The sequence below is a fragment of the Macaca nemestrina genome, chromosome 1 (genome assembly GCF_043159975.1).
Source record: "Macaca nemestrina isolate mMacNem1 chromosome 1, mMacNem.hap1, whole genome shotgun sequence".
In the NCBI taxonomy this organism is placed as follows: Eukaryota; Metazoa; Chordata; class Mammalia; order Primates; family Cercopithecidae; genus Macaca; species Macaca nemestrina.
In genome coordinates, this window is record NC_092125.1 from 37,992,976 (window position 1) to 38,012,715 (window position 19,740).

General features: G+C 50.5%; 1 protein-coding gene across 3 annotated transcripts in view; it reads left to right on the forward strand.

Annotated features, from left to right (window-relative positions):
* Positions 1 to 17,591, forward strand: part of LOC105484519 (LIM homeobox 4) — a 49,102-nt gene extending 31,511 nt beyond the window's left edge. For all 3 annotated transcript variants that reach the window (XM_011746234.3, XM_011746230.3, XM_011746232.3), the window contains 4 exons: positions 6,359 to 6,561; positions 11,331 to 11,485; positions 11,780 to 11,951; positions 14,125 to 17,591. In XM_011746234.3, coding sequence (XP_011744536.1) covers positions 6,359 to 6,561; positions 11,331 to 11,485; positions 11,780 to 11,951; positions 14,125 to 14,519 — 925 coding nt within the window. In that variant the 3' untranslated portion in view covers positions 14,520 to 17,591. The remainder of the gene's footprint in view (positions 1 to 6,358; positions 6,562 to 11,330; positions 11,486 to 11,779; positions 11,952 to 14,124) is intronic.
* Positions 17,592 to 19,740: the final 2,149 nt, after the last annotated feature.

Sequence of the window (19,740 nt, forward strand, 5' to 3'; positions counted from 1 at the left end):
GGCACAGGGCTGAGAGAGGGCAGCTTCCAGGGTGTGTGGGGAGGGACAGGTGGCATCACTCTGGGGTCTGCTGGGTAAGGAGGGAAGCGAGGGACGGTGACAAGTCCAGGGGGAAAGGCAGTCCCTGGGTCATGTGAGTCAGTATCCTGGGGAGCTGGAAGAATGGCGGGGATCCCACGGTGGGAGGGTTAGAAGTGGCCCCTGGAGCTGTGGCAGTTGCTGGTAACAAGGTCTGGGGGAGTGAGCAGTGGAGGGAGGGTGGAGGCCACAGCCTTCAGATCAAAGAATCGAGAGGGAGGGCCCAAAAGGATGGTCTGTGTGGGGACTGCAGTCACCAAGGGTGTGGTGGGAGTGAGGGTGAGCCTGAGCTAAAGTCACCCAGGCAGGAGCAAGTGGAGCAGGGTGGCAGTGCGGCCACAGGGCGGGTGCTGGGGCTGAGGGCTGCGGGCTGGAGGTGAGGGTCAGATGAGATCACATGTGCAGGGCCTGCTCTGCGCAGGACACAGGTTGGTGCTAGAAGAATGGCAGCTGCCTTTATCACCAGTGTCGCAGTGACCCACTTGTGGTACATCATGTGGGTCTGCTCAGGGGTCAGAACTTATCAGGAATGTGCCAGACAGCCAGGGTGTCGGATTTATGTGCCCCTGGTTCTAGAAGGCTTGGTGCCTGCAGGGCCTGCCTGCTGCCCCCTTTCTACAGGGTCCAGACCCTCAAGCGGGTCCTGCACCGGTGAGCAGCCCAGCCAGGCGGTCGGGAACAGCAGGGGTGGACAAGTCAACAGCAGCAGGAGCTCAGGCAGAGCTCAGGTGCAGAGGCTGGGACCCGGCACACAAGACCTGGTCCTCTCCTGGGGTCAGGAGCAGCCCGTGAGAGTCAGCCGAGAAGTCTCAGCTCTTCTCTGCCCACACCTGGGCCAGCGGAGGATGTGGAAGGTGGACGGTGGGCCAGTTACGTGTATTGGGGTTAACACACTAGGGGGTGAGGGCTCCCCTGGCCAGCCCAGCACTGCAGGGCTAGGAGCCTCATGCATGGGGCTCAGAGCTGCAGGAGGGGGACAGGTGTCTCCTCGAGCTCCAGCCTAGGTCAGGGCACCAGGGCCGGGTCTGCCGCCCTTGATGCCCACCGCATGCCCACTGTGTTGTGTCAGAAGCACCGACTGCAAACCCCGGTTCTCTTGCTCGTTGCCCGTGGGAGCTGAGGGTCGGCACCTCGCCCCTCTGAGCCCCAGTTCTCATCTGTTAAAAGGTGTCACGGTACCCACCTTTCAGGCTGGGAGCTCAGGAGACAGTCATGGAGGCAGTGTGACAGCGACAGCAAGTGGGATGCAAAGTCCTGTGGTTTAGTAAACCACGGGCCTCATTTCAACCCGGGACTTAATGCCCTTCTTAGAAAAGCTTACGGCTGGGCACAGTGGCTCACACCTGTGATTCCAGTGCTTTAGGGGCCAAGGTGGGAGGATCACTTGAGACCAGGAACTCAAGGCCAGCCTTGGCAACATAGTAGGACCCAATCACTACAAAAAAAAAATGTCTTAAAAGATGAACTGGGCATGGTGGCGTGTGCCTGCAATCCTAGCTGCTCAGGAGGCCGAAGTGGGAAGACGGGGAGTTCAACTGCAGTGAGCTATGACTGTGGACTGCACTCCAGTGTGGGCAACGAGTGAGATCCCCTCACCCCTAAAGAAAAGAGCTTAAAACTGCTGCTCCGCTCTGAGAAGCACAGCTACCTGCCTTCACTGAAATATACTTCAGGCTGAGATTTGGGGTGGGAGAGCAGCTCGGTTGATCTTCTGCAGGAAGGTGCAGCTTGTCCATATCGGCTCAACCACGCCGCCAGTCCATTCTTAAGGAACCGCCGACCAGGATTGATGATGCATTTTAGCTTTGAGCTTTTGGGGGTTATCCTACCAACAGATAGTCCATTGGGAAGAAAACAGTCCCAGGAATTAACAGATCAGAGTGTTCACACTGGTGAATCTTTTTCTAACAATGAGCGTGAAGGTAGCAGAAGCTGGTGTGTTTCCAGATGGTTCTTCTAACCAAACTAATTTTTCACTGTTGACAAGCGAGCAAGGGTTGCACTGGACCGAATGCTGAGGCTTGGCCATCTAGTGTTCCATGCAGAATGGTTTCCCATAAGCATTCCTTTTATTCACTATTCTGTCCTGGGTCTGCCTCAACCATGAGACAGGAGAGCCTCTGGTACTAGCTGCTGTAGTGGTGCCCTTCATCCAGGGCAGTTAAAGGAGTCTTGGACCTTTCTTTCTCCGGGATTCCTGCCCAGCACCTTCCTACAGAGATGACTTTAAAAGGAAAAAAAAAAAAAAAAAGGAAAAGCAACACACCATTCCAAGAAGCCTGGCATTCCTGAATCCTCCTTCCCTGCCAGGTGCCTGTCACCTGTCTTCACTGCCTCCTTTTCCCTGTCATGCTCATCAGCTATGGCTTCTGTCCAAGAGGACGAAAATTTCCACTGCAGGCTGGTTTGAGGTCTTGATTTATGTAAGAATCTTGCACAGCACTGCTAATGTAAATTTCAGTTTTTTTCCCTCTAGGATAAACACTTACCAAAATACGCAACTTTTCTTTTTTGGTGGGAAGAGAGATGTCCTGTGATTTCTACCCATTTTCTGAGGCCTGTGGAAATAAACCTTTCTGTACTTAAAGTTCTACCAAAAATAGAATAAAGTTAATATCAAACTTTAAAAAAAGAAAAGAAAAGAGCTGCCGTTATGGAGAGCCAAGCCTCCCGACTACTCAGGCCCATGCTTTAAGAAGCAGTTTGTTCGTTCGTTCGTTCATTCATTCATTCATTCATTCATTCATTCATTCATTCATTGCGTCTTTGTGGCTTGCCTACTATGTGCTGGGCAGGGATAAAAGAATTTCCAGTGGTGGTGGTTACAGGAGGAAAATAATATGAGCCATTAGCAAGTCCTTCCTTGCATTTTCTCTGTGGTTTTGGATCAGCTCCAGCCGCTCTCCCGGTTGGCCGGCGGGACTGGGCAGCAGGCTTATCTTTCTGAAGGGTGAGGCCAGTGCTCTCGATGCCCCCGCGTGGGTGCCCAGTGGGCGGTATTAAGGGATGCTGCCTGGAAAAGCCCTCGGGAGCCCTCTTCCTTGGCTGGAGTCCAGCCCTTCCCTCTTCACCCCCAGTGCCCTTCATGTTTGGTCCAGTTGGTTAGACAGCTGGTTCTCTGTGTAGCAGCCGGGTTCACAGTTTTACTCGTGTGGGGCAGGGAATTCTAGCCATGACTGCCTGTTGCAGGACAAGTCATGTGACCTGCCAGGCCTTGGCCTTCTTACCTGTGACTCTGGCTATTCTAAGATCTGGGAATAGGGACAGTGTCTCCATCACAGGCACACTCTTGTAGGATGCCCTGTATTCTAGATCCACTGGCTCCGACTGGAGATGACGTGGAGGGTGCCCTGCAGGGCTGGGCTAGGCCGGGGGAGCCTTGTGGGCCAAGGGGGTGCATGCAGCTCCCTCGGGGAGGGTCCCGCTGGCTGTGCTCCAGGGGAAAAGGTAATGAGGAGCCACTTCTACTTTCCTTTGGTATAAATCCCACAATCGGGAAAATTGCTTCAATTGCTAAAAAACGCTGGTGGGGAAGTCCATTTATTTTTCATTTTTCTTGTGCACTTGCCACCCTCATGCATGAATCACTGTCGGTATGCAGATTAAATTTATACCCCCGTTATCTTTCATGTCTCTAGTGCGCTGGTGTCAACTGGGCCTCTGGTGACTGAAAGCCCTGCCTGCTTTTTAGTGGGACAGTGTGGCCCCTGTGGAGGAGGCTGCTGAAGGCTCTTCCCTCTGTCCCAGGGTCTCCTCTCAGCCCTCTTCTCCTTGGGTCTCTGGTTAGGACACATTCTCCAGATTTGGGTGGTTTATTGGGAGGGTTCGCAGCAAGCATGATGAAGGTCTTGTTTCATTTTAATTAATTAATTTAGAGACAGGGTCTCACTCTGTTGCCCAGGCTGGAGGGCAGTGGCATGATCTTGGCTCACTGTAGCCTCAACCTCCCTGGGCTCGGGTGATCCTCCCGTCTAAGCCTTCCAGGTGGCTGGGACTACAGGTGCACACCAGCACACCTGGCTAATTTTTTGTATTTTTTGTAGAGGCAGGAATTCACCATGTTGCCCAGGCTGGGCTCAAGTGATCCTCCTGCCTCAGCCTCCCAAAGTGCTGGGATTGCAGGCATGCTTTAAGAAGCACCGCATCTGGTGCCTTGTTTCATTTTAGTACCTGCTTTGCAAACTGGCCAGGGTTGGATATCAAATATATAGGCCTTTTGAAAACACTCTCTAGTAACACGTGTGTAGGCTTCCTCTTTGTCACACACACACACACACACACACACACACACACACACACACACACACACACACACTAGATCTAGGCGCCTGCCAGCCTTCCTCTTTGATCCAGGTGATGTGGTTACGCAGCAGTTGTGGAGGGTCTGGTTCTCACCTGTGTTCTGGGAGGTCCAGAACCGTCCAGAGCCGACTGTGTGCTTTGTTCTCCATCCTCAGACTCGGCCATCTCCATGCACATCCTCTGCAAGTATGGTGCTTTATCTGCTGATTTATTTATTCAACAAATATTAACTCTACTTTCCTGGGTCCTGAATCCCTTTGAGAATCTGATAAAAGCCCAGGTCCCCTCCTGAGGCACAATTTTGAACAACTTAGCAGGTGGCTGACAGGCCTATCCTGACCCTCAGGTAGAGAACTCCTGCTCTAAAGGGGCCCCATCTCCCTGAAAACCAAGAGGCAGTCCTGGAATTCAGAAGCCTGGGGTCCTCCCAAGTCACGTATCAGTCCCTCACACCCCAACACCCTTCTCAAAGCCATCTCAGAAGAGTGTCCCTGAAGTACGCTCTGGGTCTTTTGGCATTACCCACACAGACTTAGAGAACCCCCACTTTTCTCTAGGATGCCGTGTCCCTGGTGGGGGGCATCTGAGGCTGCAGCTGGCCGTGCCTGTTCTGGGCCCCTGTAGCCCCCTCAGCAGGTATCATTACTGCATAAGAGACCCATCATTCTGCATTAATCTGGGATTCATCATGATAGCCATGACCATAATTAATTTATTTGGTATTAATGTGGATGAAATATGTACTGTCCTTTCAGGGGAAATCAGGCTGCCTATAAGCATTAGTTAAAAGGACCATTAAAATCAAACCTTCCCCAGATCCATTAGGCGAAGTCTTTCATCCTGAAGAAGATAAAGTTCTGCTGTGTGAAATGTCATGAATAATTAGGTTGATTGCTGTTTTAAACTCTGCCCTTGCTTCCCCAATGCCTCCCGCCTCCCTCCTGAAGCAGGGAAGGCTCACCTGCAGCCACGCACCCTCCTTCACTGTCCCTGTCGGCCCCCAAATTTCCCTTGTCTCCTGTGACTGCTGCTGCGCCTCTGTTGATCTCTGTGATCGGAATGGGGAAAGGGAGCGGAAACAACCCCACTGGACTATACATTCAGTGTGTCCGTTTCTCCTTCCTTCCCGGCCTTGGCAGGGGCCGGCTGCCTTGGTAGAAGCTGCCTTGGTGGCAGTGGGTGGCCTCTTCAGTGTTGTTCTGGAAAGGTGCTGACCAAGGAGAAGTCTGAAGTGGCGTTTTCCAAACTGCAATCTGCAGACTCCTTGTCCCGAATGCTGCAGGGGCTGAAAGGTGCAGCTTTCTGAGCCCTTCCCAAACCACCATGCCCCAGGCTGTGCGTGCACAGGAAGGGGATGGAGGCAGGCTCAGAGGGCTTTGAGTGTGCAGAATGGAGGTGAGGGGAGAAATGGAGGCAAAGGAGAGAGAACAGCTGTTAGGAGAGCCTTGCTCTGCTGACAAAGTGCGTTTTCTCCGCAGCGTGCTGTCCCCTGGCCAGGCAGGGCCTCCTCCCTGGGAGCGTGTGAGAAGGTGTTGCTGGGTGCTTTATACACACCCGCCTGTGGCACACACAGTTCCCTGTGAGGATGTCCCCTGGGATCAACCATAAGGGCGAGGAAGCCGGGAGGTGCGGGGGGAGACAGCCTGCTTTGAGGGACTTAGAAAGTCCACCTGGTGCGCCTGTGAATTGATGGGTGTTAATCGGACAGCCGGAACCGGGGGCATCAGCTTTGGAAAAGGTACCTGAGGGAGTCTCTAGTTCTCATCAGCCCCTTCTTTGGTGGTTGAAGAGTTCCAGGCACAAAGCAATGAAGCTAGATAGAGGCAGAGAGGACCAGACGGTAAGCTCTGGCTGGCTGGGGGGTGAGGTTCATGGAGTCCCAGAATGGTGGGGTAGGAGGGAAGCGGCTCCAGGAAGTTGGGGGAAGCCAGATGCCCCACTCCCTGTGTGCCCTAATCCTTTCCTGCTGCCCTGACAGGCGCTTCGGCACCAAATGCACAGCCTGCCAGCAGGGTATCCCCCCGACCCAGGTGGTCCGCAAGGCCCAGGACTTTGTCTACCACCTGCACTGCTTTGCTTGCATCATCTGCAACCGGCAGCTGGCCACGGGGGACGAGTTCTACCTCATGGAGGACGGGCGGCTGGTGTGCAAGGAAGACTATGAGACGGCCAAGCAGAACGGTAAGCAGCGTGGCGCCGCATGGTCCCCTCTCCAGGCCTTTGTTCGGGCCACGCCCTCTGCCTGAGGTGCCCTTCTCATGGCATCCCACCTGCGCATCCCTCAGAGCCCTACTCATGCACCGCCACCTCTGAGAAGCATCCCGGATCTCCACACTGAAAGTTAATGCTGAGCACCTCCCCGGCCGTTAGCACTCGCCGGCTGCATGGAAGTGTTCATCCAGCCGTGGTTCCTGAGAGCCTGCCTGTCTCCATGGTAGGCTCAGAAGCAGCCAAGAACCTGGATGTTACCATGGTGGCGGCCTCCTCCCCTGGGTTGGGGCTGGGGTGCTGAGGGGCGGCTGGGAGCTTGGTCTGTATTGGACATGTGGGGCTGCCACTTAGTTTTGCACATCACGGTGCACATGGACCTCTCAGCAGGCCCTGCCTCAAAGGCCGTCGGGGAGAGCCCAGCACTGGCCTCTGCACACTTCACACATCTTGTATTTCAGTTAATTGTGTTCTGTTCCCCTCTCAGACTGTGGGCTCCTCCAGGGCAGGGGCTCCTGGTGTTTCTGCAGCAAGTGCCCGGTGAGTGCCAAATGAAGAGGCGGGACGCATGCCAGATTCAGGGAGGCTCCATCTCAGCAATACAGCTCCCTCCACCCACTTCAATATAGCCCCCCTCTCGCTTCACCACAACTACTCCAGGGCCACTGCCCATGGTGGCAGCAGAAGCTCTGCATGGTGGAGGCTGAAGTCAGGTCCCTCATTTAGCAGCCACCCCTGGAAAGGCCTGGCTTGGCCTGGCAGCAGCAGCTCTCACCCTGCATGCCATGGTCTTGGGCAGCCTGGGGACCTTCCAGGATAGAGCCCAGAACAATACATTCCTCATGCTCCCCTCGCAAGGCCAAGCTGGACACTTTTATTCCTGCAGCCCCACCTCTGGCCTCACTCCCAGATGCACCCACATGGCCGTGGGGTCAGGTCTTGGCTCTGAATTTGGGATTTGGCCAAACCCAACATGATAATCTCAGATGTGTGAACACACAAGACATCGAGTTCCTTGGCCTTTGACTAGAATTTTGATCAACTCAGGGTGTTACTGTGCAAAAATGACTCTTGTTGACAGCTCTGGGCTTGAGGAGAAAAAAATTTAGCAACAATTTTATGTATCTCCTTCTAGATCTCTTCTGGGCCCACACACATATGTTATACAGATCTGATCAATAATGGAGAAATTGGTTTTTTGTTCAATAAACATAGTATAAAATAAGGGGGTTGTGGTGGTGAGGAAGCAGAGGGGATTCATGAGGGCCCTTTAGGTGAGCCAGCTGGAGCTGGGCTTGGCTTTGGTCCACGGCAGGAGTGGGCAGGGCTTCCTGTCTCTTTGAGGACCTCCCCTTCCACCACCCCCACAGCTCTGGCCTTTCAGGGTGGACAGAGGCCTTTGACCTCCTTCCTCCAGAGACCTGCGGCCTCTGCAAACCCATCCCAAGGCTCTGTGCCTGTAGGTACTAATCTGCTCTTAAAACTCACTCCATGCTACTGCCTTGAAGTCAATTGTGATGTCACGGGAGATTAGGGCACTTTGTCAGGGATGAACCATCACAGCAGATGGACTCAGAGATACCAAGACACCTTTGGAAGTCTGGTGTCATTCATCAGAGATACTAAGATGGCATGACCTCCCCGGCCTGCAGCTGGTTCTCTTCATCAGAGGCCTCATTTGGACTCTGAGCACTCTCAGCTCAGCATCTCCTGATGTTGTGGGTGGTTCAAGAGATGAGAGAAACAAATGTAGATTGGTCAGAATCTGGCTGGGGAGGTGGGAATGACATTGTGGTGTTTACAGTTTTATCGATGAATATTTGCACCACAGCAGACCTCTGCAGGATGGTGGGAAGATGCTGAATTTGCTGTCAGAAGCTGGCTGGGCATCCCCCCACACAGGGAGATCTCCTGGCAAGTTGTAGAACTGGCTGACCCTCGGTTTCTCAGCTGTCTATGGGGGATCATAGCATCTGCCACGTAGGGCTGTTTTCCTGAGGTTTAAATAGGATGAGGCTTGTGAAATGCGATGTGAAATGAGTGAGACCAACGTGGAAGAGAAGTGCAAACAGGGAGGCGAGGTGTGCTCGAGGTTTTAAAGCAGCTGAATGTTACACAGTATTTCTGACCTGTTCCCCAGGTCCTTCCCCCGACCCCACCCTGGCTGTCAGCAAGGCAGGGCTCCTCTGTCCTGGGCAATCGGTGATCCTTGGAGCAGCGGGGACTTCTGTCCACTGCAGAATGCCTGGCTGTCTTTTCAGGTTGTTTTAATTCCTCCTTGCTACTCTCAGCCCTCCTGCAGGCTTACAGTTCCCTCCCATTAGCTAAACAAAGGATCTCAGAGCAGTTACTTGCAGCTTAGTGTGAATGATTTTGTTCACTTGTGCTGTCTCCCTGGATATTTGCATTTTCAATATAATGAGGTTGCATTTTATGCCAGGGACAAGTTCTAGGAAACCCTGCATCATTCAAAACTAACATATTTTAAGACTAATTTTCCCATAGGAATTAATGTAGTGTGTGTGTGGTGGGGGTGGTGTATTCTGAGAGCACATAAATCCATAACCAGTGAAGTGTATCTTTACTTTAATGCTACTTTTTATTTTCTCAGCATTATCTTGAATACCTTGCAGAACGCTCTCTCCTAAATTAACAGCCCAGGGTATCATGGGCTCCCTTGGCCTTCCTCATAGCGTTTTATCACATTTAACTTCCGTACCAAAGTTATTGATTTTTGGGTACATTTTTCAGCACGAGCACTGCCACTGCTACTTAATGAATACTTGGATGACATTGTTATAGGATATAAAAAAGATTTTAAATTATAATAACAGTGAATGTTAAAATAACAGCATATTAGTCCCCATCATCGCAAGAAGAAAGTCCTGTGCGTGTGAATAGCAGGGCCGAACCAGCGGGCCACCAACCAGGATGACGGCCTATCCCAGCGGTGCTGCCATCTGGCTGTGGTGAAAAGAATTTAATTTCCCAGGCCAAGCTATTTTGAAATTAAGTGATTCTCGAGGAATTAAAACATTTTTGGTGATTGCATTATTTCACAGTTTTTAATATAAAGACTGTATACAAGTGCACTATTTCCCATTTGCATAATTCAAAGTTGCATCAGACACTCCCGTGTAGACTATAAATATGCACAGAAGGGACTGACTCCTCAGAATTAAAAGGAAGGCATTTTGGAGGTTCCCCTTTGTCTTTTGGAATGACTCTCTAAGTAGTGTCATCTCTGCGGCAGGGGCTTCAGGAAGGGAGTTGGGCCACAGCAGTTCTGGGATGACAGTGGCCACGTAAGAGAAGAAAACAGCCCACGGAGAAGGGAAGGCACGGGTGTGTCCCCCTCACTGTGTGCACCCCTCACTGTGTGCACGCATGTCCTGGCCGCACAGCTGCTTCATTCCTCTAGTGCCTCCCAAGACTAGGGCAGGCTGTGTTGCCCTCTGGGCTTCCAAGGGGGAGGTGAGTTACTGGTCCAAGTCACTCACTCAGCAAGAACATGGAAGCCAGGTCTGCTGACTCCAGGGAGAGCCTTGTACACTGTGAGGACTGAATGCATATAAAGTCCTTAGTCAACACCAGCACATGGTAGGTGCTAACACATGGTGGCTATTATTGTTTCTAAGAGAGGGTTTTCTTGAAAGAAAGGAGAAAAGACAGAGAGGAAGTCAGGAATGGCACAGAGACACTTTCAGGGGCACACAGGGGAGCAAGCACAGGGAGCAGAGCTGCCCGGGCCAGCTGCTGACTTTATTCTTTGTGTCCTCCAGGGGCACTGTGGAGAAAAGGGCAGTAAGCCTTAGTGCTGGGAGAAGAAACAAACCTTTCCGCTCATCTGTGCTTCTGAACACACCCACGTGCCTCTGTCTCTGCCTCACTTTGAATGCAACAAACCAGACTTTAAGAGGAACTTTAGCTTGTTCACTCAAAATCTGTAGAGGACTGTGTGTTGATCAATGTGTTGCCCAGAACATTCCTTAGACTAGTTTTTTCAAAAAATTTTGACTACGATCCACGGTAAAACTCATTTGACATTTCATCTCACTACATACATTCATACAATAAAAACTAAAGGTTAATGAAATGATCTTGCCATTCCATTCCATTCTCTTCATCTGATTTCCTCTTTTAGTTTTGGTCCACTAAGTTGACTTTACAGCCCACGAGTGGGTTCTGACCCATAGCTTAGAAACCTGCTTAGACACTATTGGGTGTGCAAGCTCACCCCTGGCTGTGAGCCCAGCAACGCCAGGGCCAAGGTGACATGGCTGTGGGGAAATGGGAGACTCCCCATTAGAGAGAGAGAGGAAGGTGTTCGGGGCGGCTTGAAACACAGACTTCAGCCTGGCTGTTCACCTTCACAGCTCCGGCAAGAACTCACGAGGATGTGCGAGCAGAGTGGTTGTCATGACAGGGACACGTGTGGAATTGGTGCATTCATTCAGTCTGATGAGACTTCTACGCAGCTGGGCTGGCAGGGGAGGGGAGGAGCAGGGAGCTGAGCAGAGAAAGGACTGCGGTCCTTACTTTCCAGTGGCTTGGGAAGGCCTGTGGTGCAGGAGCCGGTGCCATGAGATTGGGGACCTCTCCACTCTGATGTCCCCTGCGCCTCGCACTGCCCTGCCTACAGCAGGCAGGCTTAGGTGCAGAAAGGATGGAAGGAGGGTGGGGGAGGAGGCGCAGCTGCTGCAGATAGGCCGAAGCCAGTAAGCAGTGGTTTTCCCTTGCAGATGACTCAGAGGCCGGAGCTAAGCGGCCCCGGACCACCATCACAGCCAAGCAGCTGGAGACATTAAAGAATGCGTACAAGAACTCCCCCAAGCCTGCCCGGCACGTGAGGGAGCAGCTGTCCTCAGAGACAGGCCTGGACATGAGGGTCGTACAGGTGAGATGCCAGCACTCCTGTGCCCTCCGGGGATCCCAGGCCCGGGATGGGGTGGAAGGTGTCCTGAGTGACATCAGTTCACTGGTGGTTGGGCTCAGGGCCTGACCCCAGGGCTTTTGCCAGAACTGAAGAGTTCTGAGGCCCACCTGGGGAGAGGGGGTGGGGCTCACGGCACTCCCAGACCTGCGCTCCATTCAGGCTTCAATCTGCTTCCAGCCGCCTGCCTTGGGGGTCCCGGGGGCTTTGGGTTCGTGGTGGACGCCCCTGAGTGTGTCCCTTGTGCTTGTGTGGCAGGTTTGGTTTCAGAACAGAAGGGCCAAAGAGAAACGCCTGAAGAAGGATGCAGGGCGGCACCGCTGGGGGCAGTTCTATAAGAGCGTCAAGAGAAGCCGGGGCGGCAGCAAGCAGGAGAAGGAGAGCTCTGCAGAGGACTGTGGGGTTAGTGACAGTGAGCTGAGCTTCCGAGGTGAGCAGGGCTGGAGGGGCCTGGCCAAGGCCTTAGGAAAGTCCCCTGGGAATCTGTAATCCCTGGCACTCAGGAGGGATCTTTCTTGAGGCCTTGGCAACTGCCTCCCAAACACAGGCTTTTCCTTAAGAATTGCAGTGAAGGGTGGGGGAAATGGTAGTGGCCCTTTACCATGGGACAGGAGTAGGAAACAAGATTGCTGAGGTCTGGAAGCTGGGATGGGCCAGGCCTCGTCCTGTGGCCCCAAGGCCTCCCCTCCCCTCCTGCTGACTGGGGCCTCCTTCATCAGTCCACACAGCTATGAACAGAGGACCGGGTCCCAGCCTTGTGCCCCTAGCCCCTCTCCCATCTTTGTCCCCTTTGCTGGGACACTGGCCTACTCTGATGGTCCCCTAGAGCCACCCCTTCCTCCAGTCATGGTGGTGGAGAGGACATGCTCTGCAGGCCCTTTTTCCTGGGAAATCAGTGTTGTGAGTGCATGTGAGATGGGGAACTGGCTTCACTTCCGAACTCCCTTCCCCCACCACTCACTTCATTCTGTCCCCTGCACACAAGCTTTGCAGCATGCGCTATATTCAAATTCGTGCATCAGCAAAATTGCAAATTACTGCATGTTGTGAATCCTCAGGTTGTTTGCAAAGAATCATATCTGTTCTCAGTTACTGAGTTCCCAAATGTGGAAGGTCTTCTGCGGAGGGGGGAAGGGAAGAGTACTCCACTGGCCATCAGAGACCTGGTTTCCAGTGCGGCTCTGTCAAATCGATTCACTTCTCTTGAGCCCCAGTATTCCCATGGGGAATACCCCATCTTTGCCCCTCTCACTGCGTTGTGGGGATCAATGAACACAACCGACTATAGATGGGCTTGGGGAAAGCCTGGCACATCTGTATACCTGGAAGGCATGATTGTTTCCACAAGGAGCCTGCGGCTCCCGCAGAGGGCCCTGGTCATGTGGGATGACAGGTAAAGGCAAAAGGCTAACTCAAGGCCATTTGACAGTGGAGTGGAGCCTTCATCTTCCTGTTCCCTTTAAAGAGCATGAGCTCCCCCCACCATGTTTTTTCTAAGGGGAAAGGGGGGCAGGCCTCAGAAGGGATGGGGTGTTGAAGTCTAGTCTGGGGAGGCCTTATTTAGGGATTGGTGCGTAGGAAATAGAAAAAGAAGTTTGTGAGACAGAGGATGGAACAAGTTGCCTGCCAGGACCACAATGCCCTGGGGGGACTGTAGTTCAGCCCAGAGGTCAGCTGAGCCCTAGAGGGCAGCCTCCTCTCAGAATACAGGGGCTGTGGGGCCTTGGGGACCGCTCATGGGACTAATGCTCACCTTCTAGGCTTCTTGGCAGGATTAGGAAAGTCACTTAATCTCATCTGGGCTGTTGAAGTCAACACCTAGAACATACTGGATGGTTAAGCTCATTTCTGTTGGATGCAGGTGGGTCCCTGGGCTGACCTATCATTGGTCTCTCTGGGAATAATTACCCAAAGACTAAAACTGCTCACCTCTGTTGGAGAGATGAATTCTTTCAAGTGGCAAAGACTCCATTAGATTCCTTTAATGAAATTCTTCAAGAAACAAGAAGGTTCATTTGCCTTAATCAAGTCAATTCCTTGTCCCCAGTGAAGAGTTTATTGAATACAGACAGAAACCAAGTCCTCTGATATTGAACCTCTCTTCCAGATAGACCAGAGGATTTTGTACAGATGTCCAAGAGTGGTCCTCAGCTTCCCTGACCATACGGGCCTGCTTGCTTCCCAACCAACTAAACCAAGCCCTTTCTCAGCTTGAAAGCTTTCAGGGTAAATCTTGTCAGTATGTAGTTTCCATTCGTGATGTGGAGACATCTGACCCACCCAGTCTTAGGCATTCATCCTCCTCAGTGTAGCCAGAGTATTAGTACACGAGCCACAAGGGACCAGCGAGCTCACCAAACATTTGACCATCCTTCTGGGACCTGGGAATTTAGTCTTTGCAGGTGTTTCTTGTTTTTCTCCTTGGCCTGGGTTGGCCTCTGGATGTCAGGCTGCCACATTGGTGTGTCTGACCCATGCTTGGCTGCAAGGCAGCTGCCGTCCTTGGGTGTCTTTCTTGGTCACATGTATTCCTAGGTTGTGAAGAGCAGGGGACCATCAGAGTCCTGGCGGCTGACAATAAATCTCCGTTCTTTTGTCCACAGAGGATCAAATTCTCTCAGAACTTGGCCACACCAATAGGATTTATGGCAACGTGGGGGACGTTACAGGCGGACAGTTAATGAATGGGAGCTTCTCCATGGACGGGACAGGACAATCCTATCAGGACTTGAGGGATGGGAGCCCCTATGGAATCCCCCAGTCTCCATCCTCCATATCGTCCCTGCCATCCCACGCTCCTTTGCTCAATGGGCTGGATTACACGGTGGACAGTAATTTGGGCATCATTGCGCATGCAGGGCAGGGAGTAAGCCAGACGCTGAGAGCCATGGCTGGGGGACCCACCTCTGACATCTCCACAGGAAGCAGTGTAGGCTATCCCGACTTTCCAACTAGCCCAGCCTCTTGGCTCGATGAAATGGATCATCCTCCTTTTTAAACTTCTCTCCTCCCCACCCTACCTGCCATCCTGGCTTGAGAGAATATCTTCAAGGATCAAAAGAGACTTACCTTTTAAGGATCGAAAGTACGCCAATGTGAATTTCCATTATTTTCAATGGAAGTCCTCCGCTGATTCCTAGAAGGCTGTGAGACCACAGGGCATTGTTTTCCTGGGGAAGCAGTGGGAGAGCAGCCTCATCTCAGAACACAGCACAGGGGGTAATGGCCTAGAGCTCTAGGGACACTGGCTTGTTGGGTCTCTCCCCTCCTGTTCTGCTTAGGGGCTTGGCTGCTCAGTGCTTTGGTAGCACAAGGTGACTGTGATAGGCCCCCTTGGGCTTTGGGAACTTTGCTCCAACTGGTGTCTCATGCAATGCCTCCCAAAATACTGCTCTCATGAGAACTGAGATTCCTGAGGTAGAGGCCTCACAGCCCTTGAGTAAAATAAAAGTGATTTCTGGACCACCCATATTGAACCCTATATTTCAAAATGAAAAGATCAGTTATTAAAGGTTAGTGAACACTTTGATGGCCAGTTTGATATTAAAAATATGCCTCCTCCTTTTTTTTTTTTTTTGTTTGCTCTGAAGATATTCTTTCCTACAAACCAGAGAATATGAGTTTGTTTTGGTTTTTAAGTCCCATCTATATAATTGACTCTGATAGCAAGAGGTGGTTTTCATTGCAGATGACTGAGGCTGAGCTGAGTAGCCCTGGACCACTGCTGCAGACTGCCTGATGAGTCCCCTTGGTGCAGTGTGCCTTCTTCAATTCCTTGTATCATTTATTCCACAAGACAGGCTGTGGGCCACAGAATGAGCAAAACTAAAATGTGGGGAGAACAGAATGACAATCAGTGAACAGTTATAGACACATTTGGATTCCAAACCTGCAGTCTGTTCGACCATATCGGCTGATGCCAGTCTTCCAGAGTTCCCTATCCCTTGTAGGGTGAAATATTTGGAGTCTGTTTTGAAGGAGTTGGTTTAGATGAGCTTGCAAGTCTACCCCTCTGCCCCCTTAATAATGAAAGCTTTCTCTGCTGTCCTAGCTGACTCAATTGGAGGACAGTTTTGGTCATTTCCAGGAACCAGCAATTTTTTTTTGGCCTACCTTGTTTGGGAAGAATAATTTAGGGAGCAGCCCTAAAATTGTCCAATGGGTTCTAAGTGGTCCTTGGGCTGCATCTCTCTGGATTGCTGGCTGGACACCTGCCATGCCTTGGGCTGCAGTCCCATGGTCAGAAAGCCAGAGCTCTCTGGCCAGTGGTGGTGCAGGGATTCCCTGTTGTGCAGGTTTGCAGTAGCACATCACTAGGCCTGAGGCCAGGGCAAGGCCAACCGCCGCTTTACGAGTTGCCACTCCTGTGACAGACTGCACTGCTGTGGGAAACGCTGTCCTGAATGGTGCTGTAGCTCCCACCCACTTTGTGCACCCATCTGCCATCAGGAAGCTCTCCATGTGCAAACTGGAATTTAGCCAGCTGGAATGTATTGCCGTCCCTCTGGGAAGCTGTGGTTTGCTTCTTCTGGCCTCCCATTCTCTTAAATGAGATCAGCAGAGTAGGAAAGGGTGAGAAGGCATTGCCTTTCTATCACATGAAGTGATGGGGCCAGAGACCCTAAGGACCCTTCCTTCTAAGAATGGTAGGTCACCTTTTGAGAACTGCAAAGATTTAGGCATGTCATAGGCAGACTAAAGGAAGAATACACAGTTCCTCTTGGGCTGCTGCATCTTTTGAAAGCCCCTTTCCAGGACTAAACTAAATTCAATTAAGCTTCTTTAAAACAGTAAATTCCGGGATCAGCCTTCAGGCCACCTCTTCTCTGACCAATTTTATGGTGTACCCTTGTTTTTTGGTAGTGCTGCAGTGGTCATGATTTTTGCTTGAGGAGTCTGCAAACATAGACACTTCTCTTGAGGTTCCATGTTTATGGATGATGGTGTGTTAAGCCTTGCCAGTTCTGTGCTATTGGGAATTCTCCAATCGTGAACATTGGGGTGGGTAGGAAGACATAAATGCCATGTGAGGAAAGGAATATGCAGTCGTCTTTTTGGAGGATGGCTGCTTAAAGTACACAGGAGAAAAGGCTCTGCAGGGCAATGAACCAGTTGAAAAGCTGCCCACCCAGATCACTGTTGCAAGTTGACTATTTGGTTTAGCAACTCATGGGATTTCAGAGGCCCTTGATGTTTTTGGTGAGTATAGTGTGGGGGAGAGCACGCTCTTTAAAGGTGGGGGGCATCCTCCTCTGTGTAGCACGGTTTAAGATCACTGTAAGTTGATCAGTTTTTGTTTCTGTAAGTTAATCATACTAATTCCCAGTTCAGTAGTGGAAGTAGAGGCCTTCTTCATTATACTAACATAATAAATCTCTTGAGGAACTCAATGAACAGTTGACGAGGTCAATAGTTCTTTGGCGTCAGTACGGCTGGGTAGCTGGAAAACCCCTTAAGAGCACTGGTCTGAAAACCAGGAGAGCTTTGTTTTCCAGAGCCACCTCCCCAGAAAGCAGCAAACATTGCTGCCTGTTTAGAAGCACAGCCACAGTAGGTCTAAGATTTTAAATGGATCTTCCTGCAGGTGGGGTTAGCATTATGGATGGGCTGGTGCCACTAATGAGCCATTGCAAGACAAGACTCTTCTGGGGTTTGGAAATGGAGAAGAGCGGGGCATTCATTACCTTTAGCTTCTCTTAGAGGCACTCCTCTATTGCCTGGAAGCCTATTATGGGGTATAAGGTGCTACATGATAGCTGTTTCCCCCCTTGCTAAAATGACATGGATGAATTTTACAAATGAAATGAGACCTTCTAGAGGCTATCATTATCTGCAGTGCTTGCCTGGCCAACTTTAGAGTAGGAAGCTCTTGAATCCAGGAGCAAATTAGTTAAAACCCCAAGTTCCAGTGGTAACTGGTATAAGCAAAATGGAAACTGAGGGGCTATGGAGGAATCTCTGTTTGTTGGAACGTAATGAAACCATGGAGGAAATACCAGATTTAAAGGCTAAGAAGTTGGCCCGATGGGTAAATCAGTGTTGGGAGTCAGGTTCTTGGCCCTTCAAGGACTTGCTGTGCAACCTCAGGCAAATTCCTGTCAGTCTTTGTGCTTTCTCTTTCTTGTCTCATCTGACAGTTATGAATATAATGTAAAACAAAGATCAACTATCATATTGCTAACATTGTTCCTGCAAATGAGTACTGTGAAACATCAGGGAAAGAGGAAAAAATTAAGACACAAGAAAAGCATTTGGCAGTGTCCTTAAACTTTTGGGGGGCCAGTATAAAACATGAAACCTAGTAAGATAATTGGGCCATTAGATCTTCATCATTAAGCTCACTTTGCAAGGAAGTGTAAGAAATCTGTAAAACAAAAGACATTTCTATCTCTGAAGCTCAAGCTGGTGATTTCCAACTGCCTCTTTACAGGAGGGGGCTCAAGGCTTCTGACGAGCAAAGGCTGTGTGTTGTATGACAGCCCACTCTCTGCACCTCCACTCCCACATGCCACGACTGACAACTTGGTTATAACCATGAGAATAATTACCATACCTCCCCAGCCAGCAGGGTCTGGAAGGCCTGAGGAGGCTCATTTTTAAACATTGCACTTTAAAAATTGGAAGCTGTGAGATGAAGAAAAATTCAATTAAGCGGAAATGAGTTTTGTTTTATTGCCTGCTGCTGAAGGGCTCTGGGCATGCTGAAAGCTAAATAAAAAGCACATCACTGGCTCTCTCTTTCTTGGATTGGTCAATTGGCCCTTTTTGCAGTAGTTGCTCCAACTGCTCTAAACACAGTGAGTGACTGGAGCCAAAAAGAGAGAGCTCAGCAAAGTCATCCCATCCACACTCTGCTTGGTAGGACCACACTAAAAGCACAGTTTCATGCTGCTAGCTCTGGTGAGGAGACAGCTGCAGGTTTGGGAGGTGCACCAAGCAATCCTTTGCTTAGGGAGGCAGAGCACAGGTGAACAGAGGAAGGACAGCCCCACTCTCATCTGTTGCCTACCGAGAGGCAAGAATCACACCAACTTTCCCACTTGAGGACTGTGTTCGGCCAAACAAGCAGGTTCAGGGCTGCGGGATTCCAGAAGTTGCTCTGAGCTTGCAATCAGACCTCAAACCCCAGATCCCTCAGCTCTGGATCGCTGCCCTCATCCTTCACAATGTAAATTTTGTACAGTTAAAAAGAAATGAAGTCTTGTTTCCTGGAAAAAAAAAAAAAAAAAAGAAAAAAAAAGGACCCACCCATCCTTATTTATTGCCATGTGACTTTGGAAAACAGAAGCTGGTGCGTTTGTTTGTATATGCCTCCTGTGTGTTGGCATGAGATGTGTATGGTAAAATTATGTAAAATAAATATGGAAATTCTTTAGATGCTGATGTGTCTTGCTTTTCATTTGGTTTGCTGGAAGCTTTTTCTCTTGATGTAAATAGAATAAAAACTGAAACCAAATACACAACTTTGAATGCCAGAACTAGAACCACTCAATAAAGGATTGATTAGAGGAAGTTCCCTCGTTTTTCTAATAGTCATTACCTGGGCACAATCCTCTGCCCCTAGACTTAGGCAATGAGCAGTACAAATGTTGATCATATAACTTGTAGTTCCTGTTTGTTCAGTGGCATTATATTTTTAATTTGAAACAGAGTCTTGCTCTGTTGCCCAGGCTGGAGTGCAGTGGTGGGATTTATAGCTCACTGCAGCCTGAAACTCCTGGGTTCAAGTGATTTTCGTGCCTCAGCCTCCAGAGTAGGTGGGATTATAGGCATGTGCCACCATGCCCGGCTAATTTTTTGTGTTTTTAGTAGAGATGGGGTTTTGCCATGTTGGCCAGGCTGGTCTCGAACTCCTGACCTCAAGTGATCCGCCCACCTGGGCCTCCCAAAGTGCTGGAATTACAGGTGTGAGCCACTGTGCCCAGTCTGTCCAGTAGCATTTTAAAAGTCCTTCACATGCATACACTTTTTCTTTCTAGAGAAAGTATATGCAAGTGTCTATATTTATAGAGGGACAGAAACACCTCATCAGAGTCATCAGGGCTCCTGGACAAACATTTTCTAGGAGAATCTCCATTTCGGTTTTTTTCTCTTCAGGAGGCTTCATTAGTGTGCAGACCCTAAGTTTAGCTGGACTGGAAAAAGCAACAGACTTTTTCATTACATTAAAAAAAAAAAGTCATAGCGTTTCTTTACAGCTGGGATTCCACTGTGGAAAA